The sequence below is a fragment of the Neolamprologus brichardi genome, chromosome 15, assembly GCF_056152115.1.
Source record: "Neolamprologus brichardi isolate AB-2024 chromosome 15, ASM5615211v1, whole genome shotgun sequence".
In the NCBI taxonomy this organism is placed as follows: Eukaryota; Metazoa; Chordata; class Actinopteri; order Cichliformes; family Cichlidae; genus Neolamprologus; species Neolamprologus brichardi.
Window position 1 is genome coordinate 33,109,166 of NC_142118.1, and position 18,235 is coordinate 33,127,400.

An 18,235-nucleotide genomic window follows, 5' to 3' on the forward strand; every position below is an offset into this window, starting at 1 on the left:
CCTGAGCCTGGTTCTGCTGGAGGTTTCGTCCTGTTAAAAGGGAGTTTTTCCTTCCCACTGTCACCAAAGTGCTTGCTCATAGGGGGTCATTTGATTTTTTCGGTTTTTCTCCGTATGTAGGGTCTACCTTACAATATAAAGCACCTTGAGACTGTTGTTGTGATTTGGAGCTGTATAAATGAAATTGAATAGAATAGAACTGCTGAGTTATTTGAGCTTTGATGTAAACCTACCGAGACAGATAATGTGTAGCTGTCCTCACCTTAGTGATGGCAAACCTCTCAGTCTTTCTAGAAAATCAACTTTACCACAGCAGGAAAGGACTTTAACTCCCATTTGACTAAACATAATCAAACATTTTCACTAGTTGAGCTCTGTTTTTATTTTTATTAAGGAACAAACAAAACAAAACAATCAATCATCAGATAAAAACTATTTTATTTAAATTATCTCAGAGGGTGAAAAATACACACATCAACAGTAATAGTGTATTTATTTTCTATACAAGCACTTTGACAAACACTGATGAGTTTGTTGACCCTCGACAATCTGCGTGCACTTACACTCACCAGCCACTTTATTAGCTATACATTACTAATATAAGGTTCCAGCCCACATTTTGTTTTTAAAACCACTTTAATTCTTTATGGCAGAGATTCAAGTGTCACTGCAGATTTTGTTGGCTGCACATCCATGTTGTGAATCTGTGAGTCCATGAACAGGACTGAGATCTGGTGACTGTGGAGGCCATTTGAGTTGAGTGAGCTTTGTGACATCACGTGTTAATACAAGGAAGGTGGATCCATGCTTTCATGTTGTTTACTCCAACATCTGAATGTCACAGTGGAAGACAACACCCATTGGACCAAACAATCATTTTGCCAGCTGCTCACTGGATATTTTCTCAATTTTGGATCCTTCTCTGTAAACCTTAGAGATGGTTGCAATGGGAAAATCCCAGCAGTTATCTGTTAGCAGTTTCTGAAATACTCAGACCAGCCCAAGTAACTCCAACAACAATGATGCTACTTTGAAAGTCTCTTAAAGCACCTTTCTCCCCCATTCTGATGCTCAGTTTGATCAGTTATACACATCTTGACCATGTCTCAATGCCCAAATGCATTAAACTGCTGCCATGTGATTGAATATTTGCATTAATGAGCCGTTGAGCAGGTAATAAAGTGGCAGGTGAGTGAAGGTTTACAGAAATTTTGTTTACACAGTCTTATTATGAGTGACCTTTTGTGGACAAAAAAACCCCCAAGTCCTTATAAATTATTATATTTATATTTAAGTTTGATATATCGTTTGATTTTGTCAGTTTGAATAATTACACAGTTGAATTAAGTTTGAACTTTTATACAGCTTAGCACAAACAAATCTACAGAAACTCTACAAACCTGTGACTTTTCAACACATTTCTGCAGTTTGTGCAATCAAATAAAGCATCGGTATCCAGACAGATTCTGTCTTTACTTGATTTTCTAGCATCCAGTTTTTGGTTATAGTTCGATAAAGCTAAAAAATGTTTGGTTTGTTTGTTTCCTTTTCTCTCTTGTATGTTTAGTTTGATACGCTTTAATAATCATTTTACAGAGAATCGTTGTCGTAGACATCTGAAACAAAACAGAGAAAGAAAATGCAAGAGTGAGCCTTTATACTTGCACTTCAATTACAAATGACAAAAGTTCAGTCTGACCGGATTTTATTGCAGAGTATAAAAACGGAAACTTACCATCTGCATAGTCGACGTCATCATAAATGTCTTGTTCCCTGCAAAAGAATATTTGGAACTTGTGATATTCCATAAGCTTCATCACCAAGGTTTAAATTAAACTAGTTAAAAGCAGAAAAGATGGTTATATACGAGCCATTGCTGTGACGTGCATATTTTGTGTAACTGAGTGGATAATTTTAGTTTTAATGTTAGTTTATGAATACATGAATAGATTTTCAATAATAATATATGCTTCTGAGGCCCAGACAAAAACAAGGTTTGGATATTTAGAAAAGATTTGTAAAAGACAGTTTCACTAAGACTACATGTGAAAATAAAAATAAAAACTAGACTTTCAGAAAAAAGATAAAGCTAAAATAAAACAAAAACACAAAGCGATTTTGTAAAATGTATTATTAGCATTTGGCTGATGAGGATTTGATGGACAGTTTGTGTGTATTGGATTTTTGTGTTTTACTGGGTTTCCTGTCTCTTCCTTCTGTTCTCCAGAAACACTAAATAAAGGATTAAAACGAACACTGAAACTAATAAAAACTGAAGCAAAACTAAACATTTTAAGCAATTGAAACTAAACTGAAACAAGCAAACTGGCTCCTGAAATGAACTGAAGCTAGACTGAATTTTTTTCAAGTTAAAATAAATAAATAAATAAATAAATAAATAAAGTTAAAAACAAGTTAGAAAATACAAAACTGTAATAACTTTGGTTACATTTTTTTAATGGTTATTTATGATTTTTCATCTTGGCTCTTGCTTGATAACAAAACGATTTAATGTGATAAAATGATCCTCATTCGTATGTACTCCTATTTCATAAACACAGAAACAGTCTGAAGAATAGAAGAAAGGTGAAAGCTCAGAGGAGCTGGAGTCGGGGCAAAAAGACAATGCCTGAAGTCTACTGTGGATAATAAGCTGCTGAAGCTGTGGGAAGGGAAACATCAGCTCATCTAGACGGGCACTCTACACTTTAAGTGAGGTTTCCCCTTCCAGAGGATATTATTATTTCCCCCATTATCAATCTTATTTGTTACTGTGATCGACTGCCTAATGTTGAAGAATCTGTCTCAACCTATTAATAGGACCCAGAATAATATAAAGATAAAGAAAGGAGATTCTGTAAACTTCTTGCTTTTATGTTGCTTTTAAGTGTACAGCGACCTTGAGTGTTTTGAAAGGCGCTTTCAAATAAAAAAATGTATTATTAGGTACAGTTTAATGCACTTTTAGCAATACATTAATAATTATATAAATCAGTAAATAGTTGAAGAAATCAAACGTTTAGGTAGTTATGCACATTTGTGTGTATATGAATTCCACTTAAAAGGCTTCTACTTCCTGTTCTGCATGTCGTAATGAAAAAACGTCACAGTCCTAGCTTACACATTGCTTCGCATGCACACAGACAGCGTGTGTCCTCACACATCTAGTATACATGCAAATATACTTGCCAGGTAAGGGGGGCAACCAATGTAAAACTAGGAATATGTTTAGTTATAAAATTTCTAATTCTTTTGTCCTTCAATATAGGTGTTCAAGTAACAGCCTGTATAAAATGAAAACATTTGCAAAACTCAGGAGGCAAACGCTATATGTCACGAAAAAAGTGCAAAAAAAAAAATGCAATTAAATTAAATTAATGTTATTTAAACCTCTAACACTGTCTACTACATTAGTTTTAATTTAAAAGATCGGGATTTATATAATAAGTTCCTAGATGCAATGATCGGATTAAATTCGTTTCAACAGATCTTTTTAAACAGTATCATGCACTCGGACACACAGATGTGTACAGCAATGACCCTTATATTATACATTTCATACACTAAGCTTTATCTTTGACAATCTTCAAAAAGCACACATTTAGCGTGATTTATTACTTCTTTACACTTTAAGGAAGAACATTGATATAGTCAGTCACATATGAAGTCAGGAGGATTCACTTACATTGGAAGAAGAAGAGATCTGGACACATAACCATCTGTGAAATAGGAGACAGCACAGAAATTATCACTATTTATTATCATCATTTGAAATATTGAAATACTTTCTGAATTATTGTCTGATAATTATCAATCACTACACAAAAATGATCTGTGTTGTGTTTTTATTACTCCATAAAGACTTAAAAGGCCGATGGGTATTGTTGTTGCCCTGCTGGGCTGGCAGGCGATGTGAATGTGATAGCTTGAGATCGAGCTGACGTAGGAGTTTCAAATTTATAGCGTAGGTGTAGCTACTAAAAATCTCAGACGAGTTCAAATCCCAGTGACCTGACCTCACAATCAAGGTCAAGTCCACCGGTACATCTTTACTTAGGTTAGAGAGATTGTTCTCTGTGGAGTTCATTCATGTATTGGCATATGTTAGTTCATCCTCACTAGTACTGTATCTTCTTGTATCCTGTCAAATCTTCATCTTCTTGTGTCATGTTGTCAAGTCCTTGTCTCTGTGTAATAACGCTTCATCTTTTATTTTGGTAGGCATTTGTCTCCCGTGTCTTATATTTCATTTTTCTTTCTTTGTCATTACCTTGATTAGCTTCAGCTGTGTTATGTTACCCTAGTGTTTCCATTCTCCCTGATTACCTCATTAGTGCATATATATCACTAGTCTCCCTACAGTCACTGTCAGTGTCTTTTGTTGTTGTTGTTGTGTGCTTCATGTGTTTGTTTAAGAGTTTGCTGTTTTTATGTGTTACTGTGAATTTTGCTTCTTTTGTCCATAGACTTCTACCGTCAGTCTAATTAACAGTTATCTTTTATATACTTTGTCTGCCTATCCTGCATTTGGATCCCTCTTTGCTGTGACTGTGACACTATGTTTTAAAGACTTTCATTAAACATCAGTGCTTATAAAGGAGTAAATTCTTGTAACTTTGTTGTTCTCTTGGCTTTATCTTTCTGTGGCACAAATTTGTGTTTTATTGAAATATATTAAGTTTTATGGTAATTTTTGGGTCAGGTTTAACCAACAAGAAAGGATATAGGAAGAAATGTCAATAGCCTGATTTTTCATCAAGCAGCAGCAGATCAACATATTCAGTAAATACTGTGCTGTAGAGAGAGAAGATTTTATAATAATTATAAATAGTAAAGAAATAAACTAAAACTGTGTGACATCCCCTTTTATTATTACTAGAAATAATGTTTTATTTGGCTTTCATTTGGGGTAATTTTTTATTTAGTTAATTAATATTTTTGGGAATATGATTGCACTGTTTTTTTTTTTTTTCAGCATGCTCTTATTATTATTATTATTATTATAATCTTCACAGCAGTTTCTTGTCTAATCTTTGTTTTTAATATTGTCATGTGTAATAAGTCACCATTGACTACATCTGGGCCATGTTCAAACACATAAACATACAAATGGCTGAAATGTTTTGATTATAAAGCCTCTTCTACGAAAGGTTTAGAAGATGCGTACATCTTTTACAGGAACATTTTGTCTTTTTCCAGAGGCCGTAATGAACGACATATGAAAAGAACAGTAAGAAAAGCTCATGACATCATATATTTGAAAAAGGACAAACAAACAAAATCCCAGAGTACTTCATGTTTTCTAAAACCAACGAACTGCAAATTCTACAAGTTAAAATAACATAAGTGAATGAGATGCTGATTGTTTTACATACATTTCCCAAACCTGTTGCGACACAGAGCTTTCTTGCTGCTGGTGAGCTGGATGACATCCACAATCTCTCCCTGTGTTACAGGCAGATCTTTTGCTCCTGGTTTCTTTATGATGGAGTTGGGATCCACTAACATGGTGTGCAGCACCCTGAGTGGTCCGTCATACTGGGAAACAGTCACAGTGGTCGCATTTAAAAAAAATGAAAAGGGCGATTCCCATTGCATGAGTAAAAAAACAAACAAACATCTGAATTGATTGCTATGCAGATGGCACTAAACTAAATCATCTGATGTACAGTTTTTAAAAAGGTTTACCTTAAATTTTTTTTTCAAATCCTTCTCCACTTTGGGGTCTATGCTGAAAAATATAATATGGTATAACAGTTAATTACAAATGAATTCATTACCAATTTCCTCATTGTTAAATTTTGTTTTTCTTTAACACCATCTGATGTCACCAGTGACTAGATCTGCACAAGTAAAAGTTCATTTTACGATGAAAATTCACAAATACTTAGTCATCAATATCTTCTTCAAATTAATTGGGGGTTAACTGATACCTGATTTGAGGTGGAGGAGGTGGGAAATCTTCAGGTAGTGGTTGGACATCATCATAGTCATCTGAGAACCAAAAAACAAAACGTCCATAAAACAGATGCTAAAAGGAATAATTGATAGTAAATAATAAACGCTACATAATAAGAAATAATAAGAAATATTATCTGATGAAAGAAACTGTTTCAAATATTTGTCATTAAAACTAAAATTTTTAAAAAGTACATAGCTATCACTTGCATACTGCAAGATTGCCAAGTAGCTCATAGAAATGTTCTAGAAAAGACAAATTGGGCACCAAATATATCCCTATACATTTTTTTCCACTAGAGAAAAATACAAGAGAAAAATCCTTTTATATTTTTATATCATCTTAACTTGGTATAGATTGTTATTTGCACTTCACTGTGGTCTGCAGTCACTTACCCTCATCTTGAATCAGGCTGCAAATTAGAGGAAACATACAAACAAGGGTTTAGTTGGAAGAGACGTGAGTAAAACTGAAAATGAAATTCAACTGAACAGATGTGAAGCTGCAGCAGAATTAGCAATCTCTTATCCTGCACCTGTCTCTGTTGTTGGAGTCCATATTAAAGATCTGTGGTGGGTCCGGGGGTGGTGGAGGTAACGCTTGTGAGTTTGATTTTTTGTACCCGTGTTTGGTCTTCACTGCTTCATAGTCAATATCCACACACGAGTTGTTGATGTATCCATCTGCAGAGAAGTGCGACAACAAAATGAAGCACTGTGACTTGATTGTGACATTTCATGATTATGCGATACGTATTAGCCACGCATAATCATCCAATACCCAGAATCTGATCTGTATATTACTGATCCTGACCTCAGGAATTCGCATGATAAGGTGGGGCCAGGTTTCACAATGAGCTCACCCGAAACCCTGGCTGATTGGGACCCACACCCAGTTTCACACTTTGGCTCAGGCGATTAGAGGATCATCAGGGGGTCCTTTTGTTCCTCTGTGGGGGGAAACTCCCACTAGGTTTAAATCTTGGACTCCCCACCATTTGACCTTAGAACTGAAGAAGCTTCTCGGATGAGAGGTGAAACGTCTTCAAGCAACTTAAAGAAGTCCAGACGCTTTTCTTTGCAAGCTCCTTTGACTACGATGACCTGGATGACTGAGAACCTTCACAGACATCTGTATATTAGATGATTATTACTTATTTTATTACTTAATAAAACTCGATTTATGCTAAATAGCCACAGCACAGAATCCTAAGTGACTTTGAACATGGCATGGTTGTTGGTGCCAGGATTTTCCCAGATAGTGGTCCAAAAAAGAGAAAATATCCAGTGAATGGCAGTCCTCTGGGTGAGAATGCCTTATTGAGGTCAGAGGGGAATAGCCAGACTGCTTTGAGCTGATAGAAACAAAATAGTCACTGAAATAACCACTTATTACAATCAGAGGATGCAGAAGAGCATCTTTCTAACACAACGTGTTAAACCTTGAAGCACATGGGGAACAGTAGCAGAAGACCACACTGTTTGGCAATCCTGTCAGCTAAGAACAGGAAACTGTGGCCACAATTAACACGAGCTCACCAAAACTGAACAACAGAAGATTGGATAAAAGTCTGGTCTGATGATGAGTCCTGATCTCTGCTGCCATATTATGGTAGTAGAATCAGAATTTGGGATAAACACCTTGAAAGCATGGATCGATTGTATCTATGGCTCAGGCTTCTCTTCGTGGTGGGGGCACAGTTTGGGATCTTGAGTACCAACTGAGTATTCTTTGGTTTTTCCAGCAGGAACAAGTCACAAGGCTCAAATATATGACAATTAGTTCATTGTATTCAGATAGACTCCACAGTCAGTAGATGTCAATCCAGTAGAGCACCTTTGGGATGTGACTGAATGGGAGACATTACGGATGCACAGCTACAAATCTGGATCAGCTGCACCAAAATCTTCAAGGAGTCGTGTTGAATTTCTGCTCAATTTCACAAAGAATTAAAGATATTCTAAGATCACAGGCACATCCAAAGGGGTAGCTAAGAAAGTGAGCAGTGAATGTATATTTATATCCAGAGTCTGCATTTCTAACATTAACACAGGAAGCAGTTGTTTCTCAGTTCCATATGAGAGTTCAACTATTGTTAAATAAATCCATGCAGAGGGAGCAACAGCATCACTTTCCTGCTACATAAGCACGCTTACACAATAATGTGCTAAAGTTCTGTCACACTAACTGCATTTTGTCTACATTGTAACTTTGTGATACTTTTTCCTCTAGTCTTGCTATGACATGCTAGACAGAGGAGTCAACGAGACGTTATGGTCTCAAATGCTCAGATGGAGATACTTTATATTTTTGAGGACATAGTAAAATAAATAAATAAAGTGAAAAGTTGTTGCCAGAGCCCTTTGAGGAAGTAAGGAACAGAAAAAAATATCTTACAGAAGGAAGTACCGTAATTAACGACTTTTGGGGAAAAAAGTGTGAAAGCTGCATTTGAGTTTTCATTTGTCAGTTACTGGCATTACTTTGCTTTTTTGATAAACAAATGAAAAAAAAAATCAGTAGCAAGAAACTGAAGAAATCTGACATGAAAGAGGGATCTTGTGCTAAAATACGACGCCAAGAGGTCCTCACCAAGCAACTCATTTACCCAGCCACACACACCTTCATACAGTCCTTCACTCTAAGCCTAATTATTGCCTTATTCTCACACACACACTCTGGTGGATTCATTAGAGTACAGTATCTTGCACCAGGATACTTTGATATGCAGACTGGAGGAGCCGGAGATCAAACCATTAAAGCCTTCCAATTGGTAGACACCCTGCTTCATCTCCTGAACCACAGCTACGATAATATCACCACCGACGACAATAACCAGTGTTTCAGATGGAAAACTTTGATGCAGAAGTCTCTACTTTGTTTGTTTTCTTTTTTCTTTTGATATTTTGGTACAAGTCAAGTTATTCAAAGGCTTTCTTTATGTGATTGACTGAAATGTAAACTTACAGTTTCCATTCATAGTGCGTGCCAACCATCTGCCTCCTGGGTTACCCGTCACACGGAGGATCTCCACGCTGTCCCCCTGGTGCACGCTCAGGTCCAGTTTTCCTTCCCCATTCCAGTCTTTCCGGACTTTGGCGGTTTGAATAACCTCTATCTCTCCTTGTAACTGCACGGGGGAAAGATATAACGCTTACACCAAAGGGATGAGGCGGAGCAGGATAACTTAACCATTGACCATTCAGGCTAACTTAAAAGTCATCTTTTCTCTCTCCGTGTCTTTACCTGAAAGTTCTTCTTGAGCTCACTCATTTTTTTCTGAATCTCTTTCATGTCCTTCTCCTGTTTCTTCTTAACTTCTTTCATGGTGGCTTTCTCTTGCTCCCTATAAGAGAAGAATCAAATAAACAAACGAAGACCAGCCACCTGTTAATCGAATTCCCCCTTCACAGATTTTGATTTAGATGCCTTTATTTTTCATTTTCTGGGCAGATAAATGTTTCACACATAAGCGTTTTACACAAAAAGTTTTTCAAGTTCTCCAATCTTCCCACATTTCGACAGATGTTGCCTGAATTCTGTCACAATGTTTTGCTTTAACAGGAAATTCTGTATGTTGAATCACAGGAAATGAGTGTGACTTACTCTTTATAGTAAACGATAAATAAAGATGTAGATATCGTACCAAGGTACCATTTGTTGCACTGTAACTTAAATACTGCACCACAGATCACTTATGAGGTGCAAAAATAACAGAAGTAGCAACAGAAACAATAGAAACTGTAGACTGTTTTCTGTTCATGCAGCTGCAGCCTCATTTCTATTAAATAGAGACTCAGTGGTTTGATGGGGAAGGCAGAACATTCATACTTACTCATCAATCATCTCATACACCTCGTCGTCATCATCCTGCAAGAGAAAAGCTTTTATTTGTACCCGTAAAGAGCAAAGACAAGTCATCTTGTACGGGATTATTAGATAAAAGCGGCACTTCTGATTACTTCTGATAAAAGAATGCCTTTTTGTAGATTTTCAAAGCTTAAAAAATGATCAGAGCTGTTTATTTTTTGTGCCTTATTATTTTCTAAGAGTGCAATGTGGGTTTTAAACCTAGTCTATTAACAGATTCAGGGAAATGTGCACTATGTTCTTGCAAAGCGACACTTCGACGCTGGTAAATTTTTCATTTTGGCTTTTCTTTACTCACCCCATCAACACACTGTGAACTTTGATCGCTGCAGTTCTCTGTAAAGTAACGCAAAATATAAATTATAAACCGATATGTGAAAACAGGGCGTTTTCTCTAATAGAAAACACAATGTTAAAAATACCAAGCAGTGACTATAGCTCAGACAATGTAGTGTGTCAGAGAAGCTTCAAGAACAAAACAAGTCTTCACCATTTTTGTCAATGTCGATATCGTCATAGGGATCCTGTTCGTCCTCGTCCAGGTCCCTGAAATCGACAATCAGACAGGTTTCTCTGATCACTGGTCAGCAAGTGCTTTGTTACATCTGTATTCACGCAGTAGGAAAAAGCTTAATTTGACTGTTAAAGCCATCATCCGGTCAAGAAGGTTTTTCTTTAAAAGTATACTTAGGTGTGTTCAAAATGCATTTTGAGAAACAGTGTTGCTGTGCAACAAGCGAATCCTCGCACATATTTTCTAATCTCTGGTCACGACTGCAGCAGCGGTAAACCCTCTGCTTCGTCATTCTTCAGCATCTCTTGCCCGCACTAGATGTAAATGAAGTCATTTGAAAGCTGAAACTAAGATGTCCTATAATACTTGGTTTAAAACACTAAGAGTTTCACACAGTTTCCTTTGCATCAGTTCAGCAGCACTGGGCCTCTTACATAAGAGGCTCAAAACCAGACATAGCAGGGCTTCACATCATCGTTGTGTTAACCCAAATACTTACGCAGAGGCAATCTGCCGCTGCAGTCTGTTGGGTTTGTCAGAGCGTTGTGGAGGTTTTGGAGGACTGACCACTGCCGGTAAAGACATCCTTCTGCTTCCTGAGCCTACAAAAAGTAGCAGAGAAAAAAATCTTTGCACAATGACGTTACGACAAAATGAAATGGATGAAAGAAGTGTAATCCCACAAAAAGCAATCACATGAACAGCAGAAATTACTGCTTTACACACGCGATGTTTGATGCTCTGTTTGAGTGTTCTGTTTGAGTGTTCTGCTTTTTCCTTTAAAGTGGTGGAACAAATCAAGTTTTTAGCACATTTTTTGTCACTGACAAAGCACACTGAGGACTGTCAGTGTCAGAATCTGTCTCATTACAAGATTTAAAAACAGATTCTTTTTAAAAGGCTCTCCTCCTTTTAGGAGTCTGATTTATTTACCAATAAATCAGACTTAATGCTTGATTTACGTTCGGAGCTGAACCTCACCGCAGAATGCTGTTGTCACTTTTAGATTTGATTTGGACAATTCTGACATTTTGAGCCATCGTAGCAAGAAAATTAAAGACACGGTTATGTTTCTGTCCATCTCCGTGACAGGGCATGACAGCGTGACAGGAAGGCAGCATGAAGAACATCAGGTCCACTTAACTGAGCAGCTCAAAGGAAGTTAGTCATCATTAATTTTATTATTTGTATTCTGGGAGTTCAGTCAGGAGATAAACTATACACCATCCACTGTCACAGTACAGCAGACACAAACAAGTCAAGATGGTCTCACTTACTGTGTTAACTTAATATCGTGGCGTACCTTATTAAGGGACTTGAACACCTGAACCAGACAGACTTACCATCACTCGTCCTCGGGGCAGGAAGAGCAGGAGGAAGCCCTCTTCTGTTCCTCCGAAACGGCTCCAAGTTGACAGTCGGAGGTCTTTTAGGTTTCACGGGCATCGGTCCTTCAGGGGGCAGAGGCCTCCTCAGTGGGGTCACTTCCCCTGCGCTCCTCTGTCGAGGCTGCTGTCTGATTGGAAGAGGGGTAGAGGTGGGAGGTGGAACAGGAGCTGGGCTTCCAGCTCCTAGTCGGGGTACCTGGGGTACCTGGGGTACCTGGGGGACTGGGGGCCTCTGATGCCTCAGCATCATGTTCTGTAGCATCTCCCCCGTCTGCTTGACTTTGGTAGCATCTGTTGGCTGAATAGGGGCTCTGGGTCCAGCAAAGGCAGGCGGACGAGGGAACGAACCCGGTCTGGGAGGGATTGAAGCCGCCATCGGCTCAATTCTCGGGAGTCTCACCGGGCCTGGGCCAGCCAGATGAGGAGGAATCGTGGGTGAAAGTCTCTGTGTCAGCTCGCTCTCTGCCACTGGAAGAATGGCTCTCCCAAACCCAGGTCGAGGAGATTTCGGCGAGCCGCTGTCCCGGCTGCTGGTATCCGAGGTGCTGGATTTGCTGTTGAACTTGGCTCTCAGAGCCTTGACATCAACGCTGTCCCCCTGAAAACAACATAAGAGCAGAATCTCAACTGCAGCAGCTCTGCTTGTAAAGCAGGAAGTTAGCAGCGCAGCACAGAGCAAGGCATGCCCCCCACGCACACAAACACACACACATCAAACCCCTACGCTATCTTTACAAAGTGAGAATGCAGCGTGCAACAACACTGTTTCCTGGTTTGTTTTGATGTTCACAGAACTGATAGCTCTCTTTGCAGCACTTGAAACTTCTTGGTGAACTCTGAACACCAAAGAACCAAATGATGTGAGAAGTAATTATTATTAGATGTTAGTCAAGAATAATAATTAAAAAAAAAGTAGATCAGCACAAATGCATTTTTAAAAAGCATGTGAGCTAAAGTCCTGTTTGCTGAGATTTTTGGTGAAAGTAAACACAGGGTGAAAGCAAAAATCTTGTCACTCCTGAGAAATACTAAATGAAAGCATCTTCTAATGCACAGGTGTCAAACTCCAGGCCTCGAGGGCCGGTGTCCTGCAGGTTTTTGATGTGTCCTTGATCCAACACAGCTGATTTAAATGGCTAAATTACCTCCTCGACATGTTTTGAAGTTCTCCAGAGGCCTGGTAATGAACTAATCATTTGTTTCAGGTGTGTTGACCCAGGGTGAGATCTAAAACCTGCAGGACACCGGCCCTTGAGGCCTGGAGTTCGACACCTCTGTTCTAATGAAACATAATGTTATGCACTGAGGGCTCAACCCTGGGACCAGCTGTTTTACTTCTTACCCTCGGGTCATCTTAACAGGCTCATTAATTCGTACTTCAGCTATATTGAAGATAAACAGTAGTGCCTCAGTGCTTCACCATTAATAATCCTCAGTTTTACCATCACAGCTGAACTTGTTGTGTTTGGCCGTGTTTAGCGACCTCAAATCACCTCCTTGAAATCTTTGACAAGAATTTAAATTTTGAACGTCATCTCCGAGCTCACCCAGTTTAATTTATTTCATCTAAGAAGCACAAATCAAACCTCTGCTGTCATTTAACAAGTTGGAACTTTTATTTTCACCCATCTCGATTATTTGAACTCACTGTTCATGCGTGTTTCTAAGTCCTCTGGTTGGTTTAGATGCAGCAGCCAAACGCCACATCACCCATATTCTTGCTTCCCTGCATGAACTAGAGGTCGTTTTAAAATGTCGTTCATCACGTATAAATCCTGCTGAGACCTCGTTCGGTCTGTTTCTTTGATCAGGACTTTTTGTTTTTTGAAATCCATTTTTAAGGTATCAAAGCTTAAACTTTGGAATCAGGTCGACTGAATCTGTGATGTGTTTTAAACGACTGCTAAAAGTTTTCATTTGCAATATTTTCCGTAATCTTTCACACATTAAACCTCTGGCTTTGGTTGATACCAAGTGGTTTTGCGGATGACTGAAGATAGGATAGGACTGGTTCACATCAAAACTGTGGACCAATTTGCAACTGTGCATTTTAAAATAAAGTTATCAGTGCCAAAACCAAGTCCGATACCAGCGCTTTGTTTTGTCCATATTTGTAATCTGTTTGTTTCCCTGCAGTGCTGCAAAAATAACCTATTATGACAATCATGGCAGCATAATCAGAGCAGATTTTTTTGGATCAACACTTCCTCAAACACATTACTAGTTAAAGTCATTTTAATGGTGATGTATTGAGACCTAACCTGCACATCTTGCAACTATTCTAAGTAAGTAAGTACAAATGAAATTATGACTTAAGATGACTGAAGATAAATATTACAAAGTGCTTCACAACAACAAAGTTTTTAGTGGGAGTTCAATGGGAGCGAGTCCACCGTTACTCCAAAAGCTTTACTTCTCAGCCTCGTTTGCTCCACATGCAGCGGGCCACATGACCTCATATAACCTGCTGGGGATGTATCAATGTAAACGTTTATTTATGTGTGCTGGTGAATGTCCATTTTTAAAAGGAAGAGTTGGAAATCATAAATTACTCTGCTGCATCACTTCATTCAGTTCAGTTTAGAGTATTTCACACGTTCTCTAGCAAGCTGGAAGTAGACTGTTTATAAAGGTGGATGACCTCACTGCTCCCTAAAAGTAAAGCCAAGACGACTCCAGTGAGGGCTTCCACTGAGTGAGAAAACCCCCCGTAAACTTCAGAATATCTTTCTCCAAAGTTGTTTTTCAATCATTTTTAGTAGATCTTGTGAGTGTGAGTAGATCTCACTGATGTACTATCAAGCATTAATCAGACATTTAGTGTTACAAACACGGGATGTGATGTCATGCGTGACACCTGCACTGAAAAAGGCAGTCACGAAGGGAGCTGCTTACTTCTTCTTGGAAACTGTACCTCAAGATCTGCAGAACAGAGTTGTCTGTTCTGCAGATCTGAGGGAACTTATGCAAGTTAAACGTGTGCTGTGTAAACTATTCGTTAAACGAATGTTGTTAATCGCTCTGACAACAATAAGAAAAGCAAAATTAAAAAGTAAATTGCTCATAGCCTGATCACTGCAACGTTACTCACTGATTAATGCCCCATCTTGAAGCTGTTAGCCGAGGCTTTCATTTTGTCTTTGTATTTTAAAAGTCAGCATGATGAGTGAGGAAGGGACCAGACTGAGAACTAGGAGGACGGCGCTCACCGTGACATTTGGGACGAAGACACATTTTATTGTAGTTGTAGCTTCTGTACACCACTGCAGTGGATTATAAATCAAAGAGCAAAGATGTTACTGAACTGATGACTGAACACAAATTTAGCATGAGCTGTTTGAGACTGACAGTCACTTTTATGCACAGCCTTCACATTTTAGTGAACTAATATCAATTTAAACATATATAAAAAAAATACTCCTTTGAATCCTTGCATGAAAGAACAACTCACCAAATGCTGTTTTTTCCTTTGAGTTGCTCTACTAGTCCTTTACTGCACCTGCCTTTAGCTGCTGCTTGTTTGAGGGTCTCTCTGCTTTCAGTTTTGTATTCAATAATAGAAAAGCATGCACTATTCGGTGGAGATCATGTGACTTACTCGGCCATTGAAGAATATTCTTTAATTGGCCTCAAGAAACTCTTGTTGCTTGGTTCGGGTCATTATCTATTTTCACAGTGAGGTGCTTTCTGATTGCTTCTGCAGCATTTGGCTGAAGCTGAGCAGAGAGTATGGTTCTGTTTGACACATAATGCTTCGGATCATTATCTGTTTCTCCCTGTCTTCATACTTTTCTCATCATTCTGGTACAAGTTCATCTTGGTTACAACTGTCCAAAGAGTTATTTATTTATTTACTCATTTTTTTTTACAGAACTGTTTAAGGTGGAGCCGCTTTTTTATGCGTTGCACCATTATGCCACACATGCCACCGAAGAGCCATTGAAACATTCCTCACATGTGTGTTCATGTTAACCTTGCACAAGTTCGTTTTTATTGATACCTCTGTAAAGCACTTTGGGATATACGTTGTACTTACTGTTGTCTCTTTCTATGTGAACAGAAAACTCACACCAAGGCAGACAGTCTTCAACATGTGACATGTTGTTGCTCACCTTTTGTGTAAGATGTTTATGAGCCAAGTAGGGGTGCAAAAAGGCTTAAGCCAAGGGACAGAGGAGGAAGGTACTGGCACGTTTTCCAAGGGCTTGCCAGACCAAACCAGAGCTCACAAAAACAATCATATGACTTGCAGGAAAGCACCTTGATGACAGAGAGGTTTGCACCTGTGACCCTGGTGCACGAGTTTCTAGAAGTTACTGGCATGCGCTTCATCTGTGCACGACAGGGTGTTTTGCTTTGCTTTGCTGGTGACTGAGCACGGATCTCCCAACGCTTAATCAGCTTTTCAGAGGTCATTTCCCGTCTGATCGCTCTGTGAACCACAACGCACTGCTGCTAGCTGGTTGCTATCATACCGGCAGTTTTAACTAGCCATCCACTGCATTTGAATATTTCGAAATGGCTGAAAATGAAAATGGACAGAATTGCAAACTAATATTAATTATTTAATTAATATTTCTAAGTAAACAAATGAGAAAATTAAAATAAATATATTATTTTTCCCCTATAACCTCAAGGTTTTTATACATTATAGGCATTTTTATGTTTAGTCATGTTATTCTTAAAAAATGTTTCGTATGGATGAAACAACAGATAATAATTAGCATCTCTGTGAAGCTTATATTTAAAATATTTTGTAGACATTGGGGTTTTTAAATGAATCCTTATGAAGTAAATCAAGAGAGGTTGCGTAGTGCTGGGTGGTAGAAGCGGAAATAGAGAGAGAAACGTTTTAGAGATTATTATTATTATTATCATCCTTTATTTATTCAGGTGAAAAGTCACATTGAGATTTAAATCTTATTTCCCAGAGAGAGATGCTGTGAGCCTTTCAAAATGCTCACAGCATCAAAAGAACCGTGAGGGAGATACAATCGAAACGGAAGCTGTGAAACATGAGGAATGAATATCTCAGCTGTTGACAAAATAAAAACAATAAACGAATCACACCATCGCTCAGTGTCACTCGTTCAGGCTGTGAGCTGTGCAAAGTCAAAAAGTAGCCGAAGAGCAGGAAGTGCTCGCAACCACACACCTCCATACCTCAGCTAGCATCCTGCACCCGGTTACCATAGAAACGCATGCTGCTGTCACTCCTGCACCAATAAGCTGCAAGCTCCGTTCGCAGTTCGGAGCGGCAGCATCGCCTTTGTTACAGGGAACAAAGGAAGCAGACAAAAAACGTTCCCTCCAAACCACAAAAGAAAAAAAAAACACTCACATGCTCGCACACTTTCAGTCAGCGCGCGCCTGCTGCAGAGCAAACACAGGCTGACACAGTTAACTAGATTATTTTAAAAACCACAGACTGCATGTGCAGGTGTGCTGCACTCAGGTCCTAATGAGAAAACAGTACTACTGTAACTCTACTGTAACAAACAAGACAGTTAAAAATACATATACGACTGCAAATTTCATTCTTATGGTCAGTGTTAAAACCAAGTTTTTTTTTTTTCAAATAATTACCAATTGTCTGCAATGATGTCCAGTTTTAGGGCCACACCATTCATAAGTAAAACGTCTTGATTTATTTTATCCCCAGTTCAGCTTTTCAGTCACCCATGAAGCCCAAGAATTATACTAACCTGTAAAATCAGAGTGGCCAGGGTTAATACGCCCTGCTGATGAGTAAAAAAGAAACAAGAAAAGTGATGGAAGAATAAAATCCTTTCCTAAAAGAGTTCATAACCTATGACTATGACTCTTTTTTTTTGTCTAACAAAAAGCCTTAGGGTGCTTAACATTTGGATACATTCAAAAATAGGTAGCCATAAAGTTTAGTGTGAATCATTAACCAGCAACAGCCTTGTAATAAAACTTGCTTTCATCCGCTTGACCATGAACATTTCTTTTTTTTTCTCTTCAACTTCCCCTTTTTTTCCCTGTGAAACTGATCCAATAAACACTTTTTAGAAAAACTGTGCCAAACTGTACTTGTCATGTTTTGTGGATATTGTGTTACAAAATTTGAATGTTTTAAAGATGGTTCAGTTATAAAAGTACATATGTTCTAAGTGGAGGATACATAGAAACTGAGGTTAGACCTGTAGTGTTACAATAATACCTGCTGAGGTTCCTTCTACAAAAGTCTAGTTATTCATAAACCTCTTGGTGGTCAGGAGGAAATGGTCAGAGTTAAACACACAGCGCCTGAAGAGGATTGTGTAAGCTTCAGTGGAGGACTTCCTAATTAGTCCATCATTGGTACATTCAAAAAAAGAATAAATAAGAATGCCTTACCATCTTTTCCTTCAGTGATAGTTTATTAGTGGTCAAAACGTTCCATGTCTAGTAGTAACACCAGTATCCAGGCCGATGTAGCTGTGTGTGCTGCTGCACGCACAACCACACTGAGCTTACTGCGAATGAGGAAATGCTCTGCAA

At 38.5% G+C, this 18,235-nt stretch overlaps 1 protein-coding gene across 1 annotated transcript; it reads right to left on the reverse strand.

The window, feature by feature from the left end:
• Positions 1-458: 458 nt before the first annotated feature.
• si:ch73-40i7.2 (uncharacterized) lies at positions 459-18,215 on the reverse strand. Its single transcript, XM_035908205.2, has 16 exons — positions 18,092-18,215; positions 11,687-12,329; positions 10,843-10,945; positions 10,320-10,375; positions 10,128-10,165; positions 9,795-9,829; positions 9,206-9,305; positions 8,927-9,089; positions 6,495-6,642; positions 6,355-6,371; positions 5,934-5,994; positions 5,689-5,731; positions 5,376-5,538; positions 3,686-3,719; positions 1,736-1,773; positions 459-1,616 (listed from the first exon to the last, which is right to left on the reverse strand). The coding sequence occupies exons 1-16, from the start codon at positions 18,092-18,094 to the stop codon at positions 1,591-1,593; spliced, it is 1,671 nt and encodes a 556-aa protein (XP_035764098.1). The 5' UTR covers positions 18,095-18,215; the 3' UTR covers positions 459-1,590.
• Positions 18,216-18,235: the final 20 nt, after the last annotated feature.

What these genes read in the sequence shown, in the direction of transcription:
- si:ch73-40i7.2 (XM_035908205.2), bottom strand. An exon ending in GTGTATGAGATGATTGATGA is followed by an intron (nt 9,306 to 9,794) that starts GTAAGTATGAAT and finishes CTTCTCTTATAG; the next exon opens with GGAGCAAGAGAAAGCCACCA. An exon ending in ATTTGAAAAAAAAATTTAAG is followed by an intron (nt 5,539 to 5,688) that starts GTAAACCTTTTT and finishes ACTGTTTCCCAG; the next exon opens with TATGACGGACCACTCAGGGT.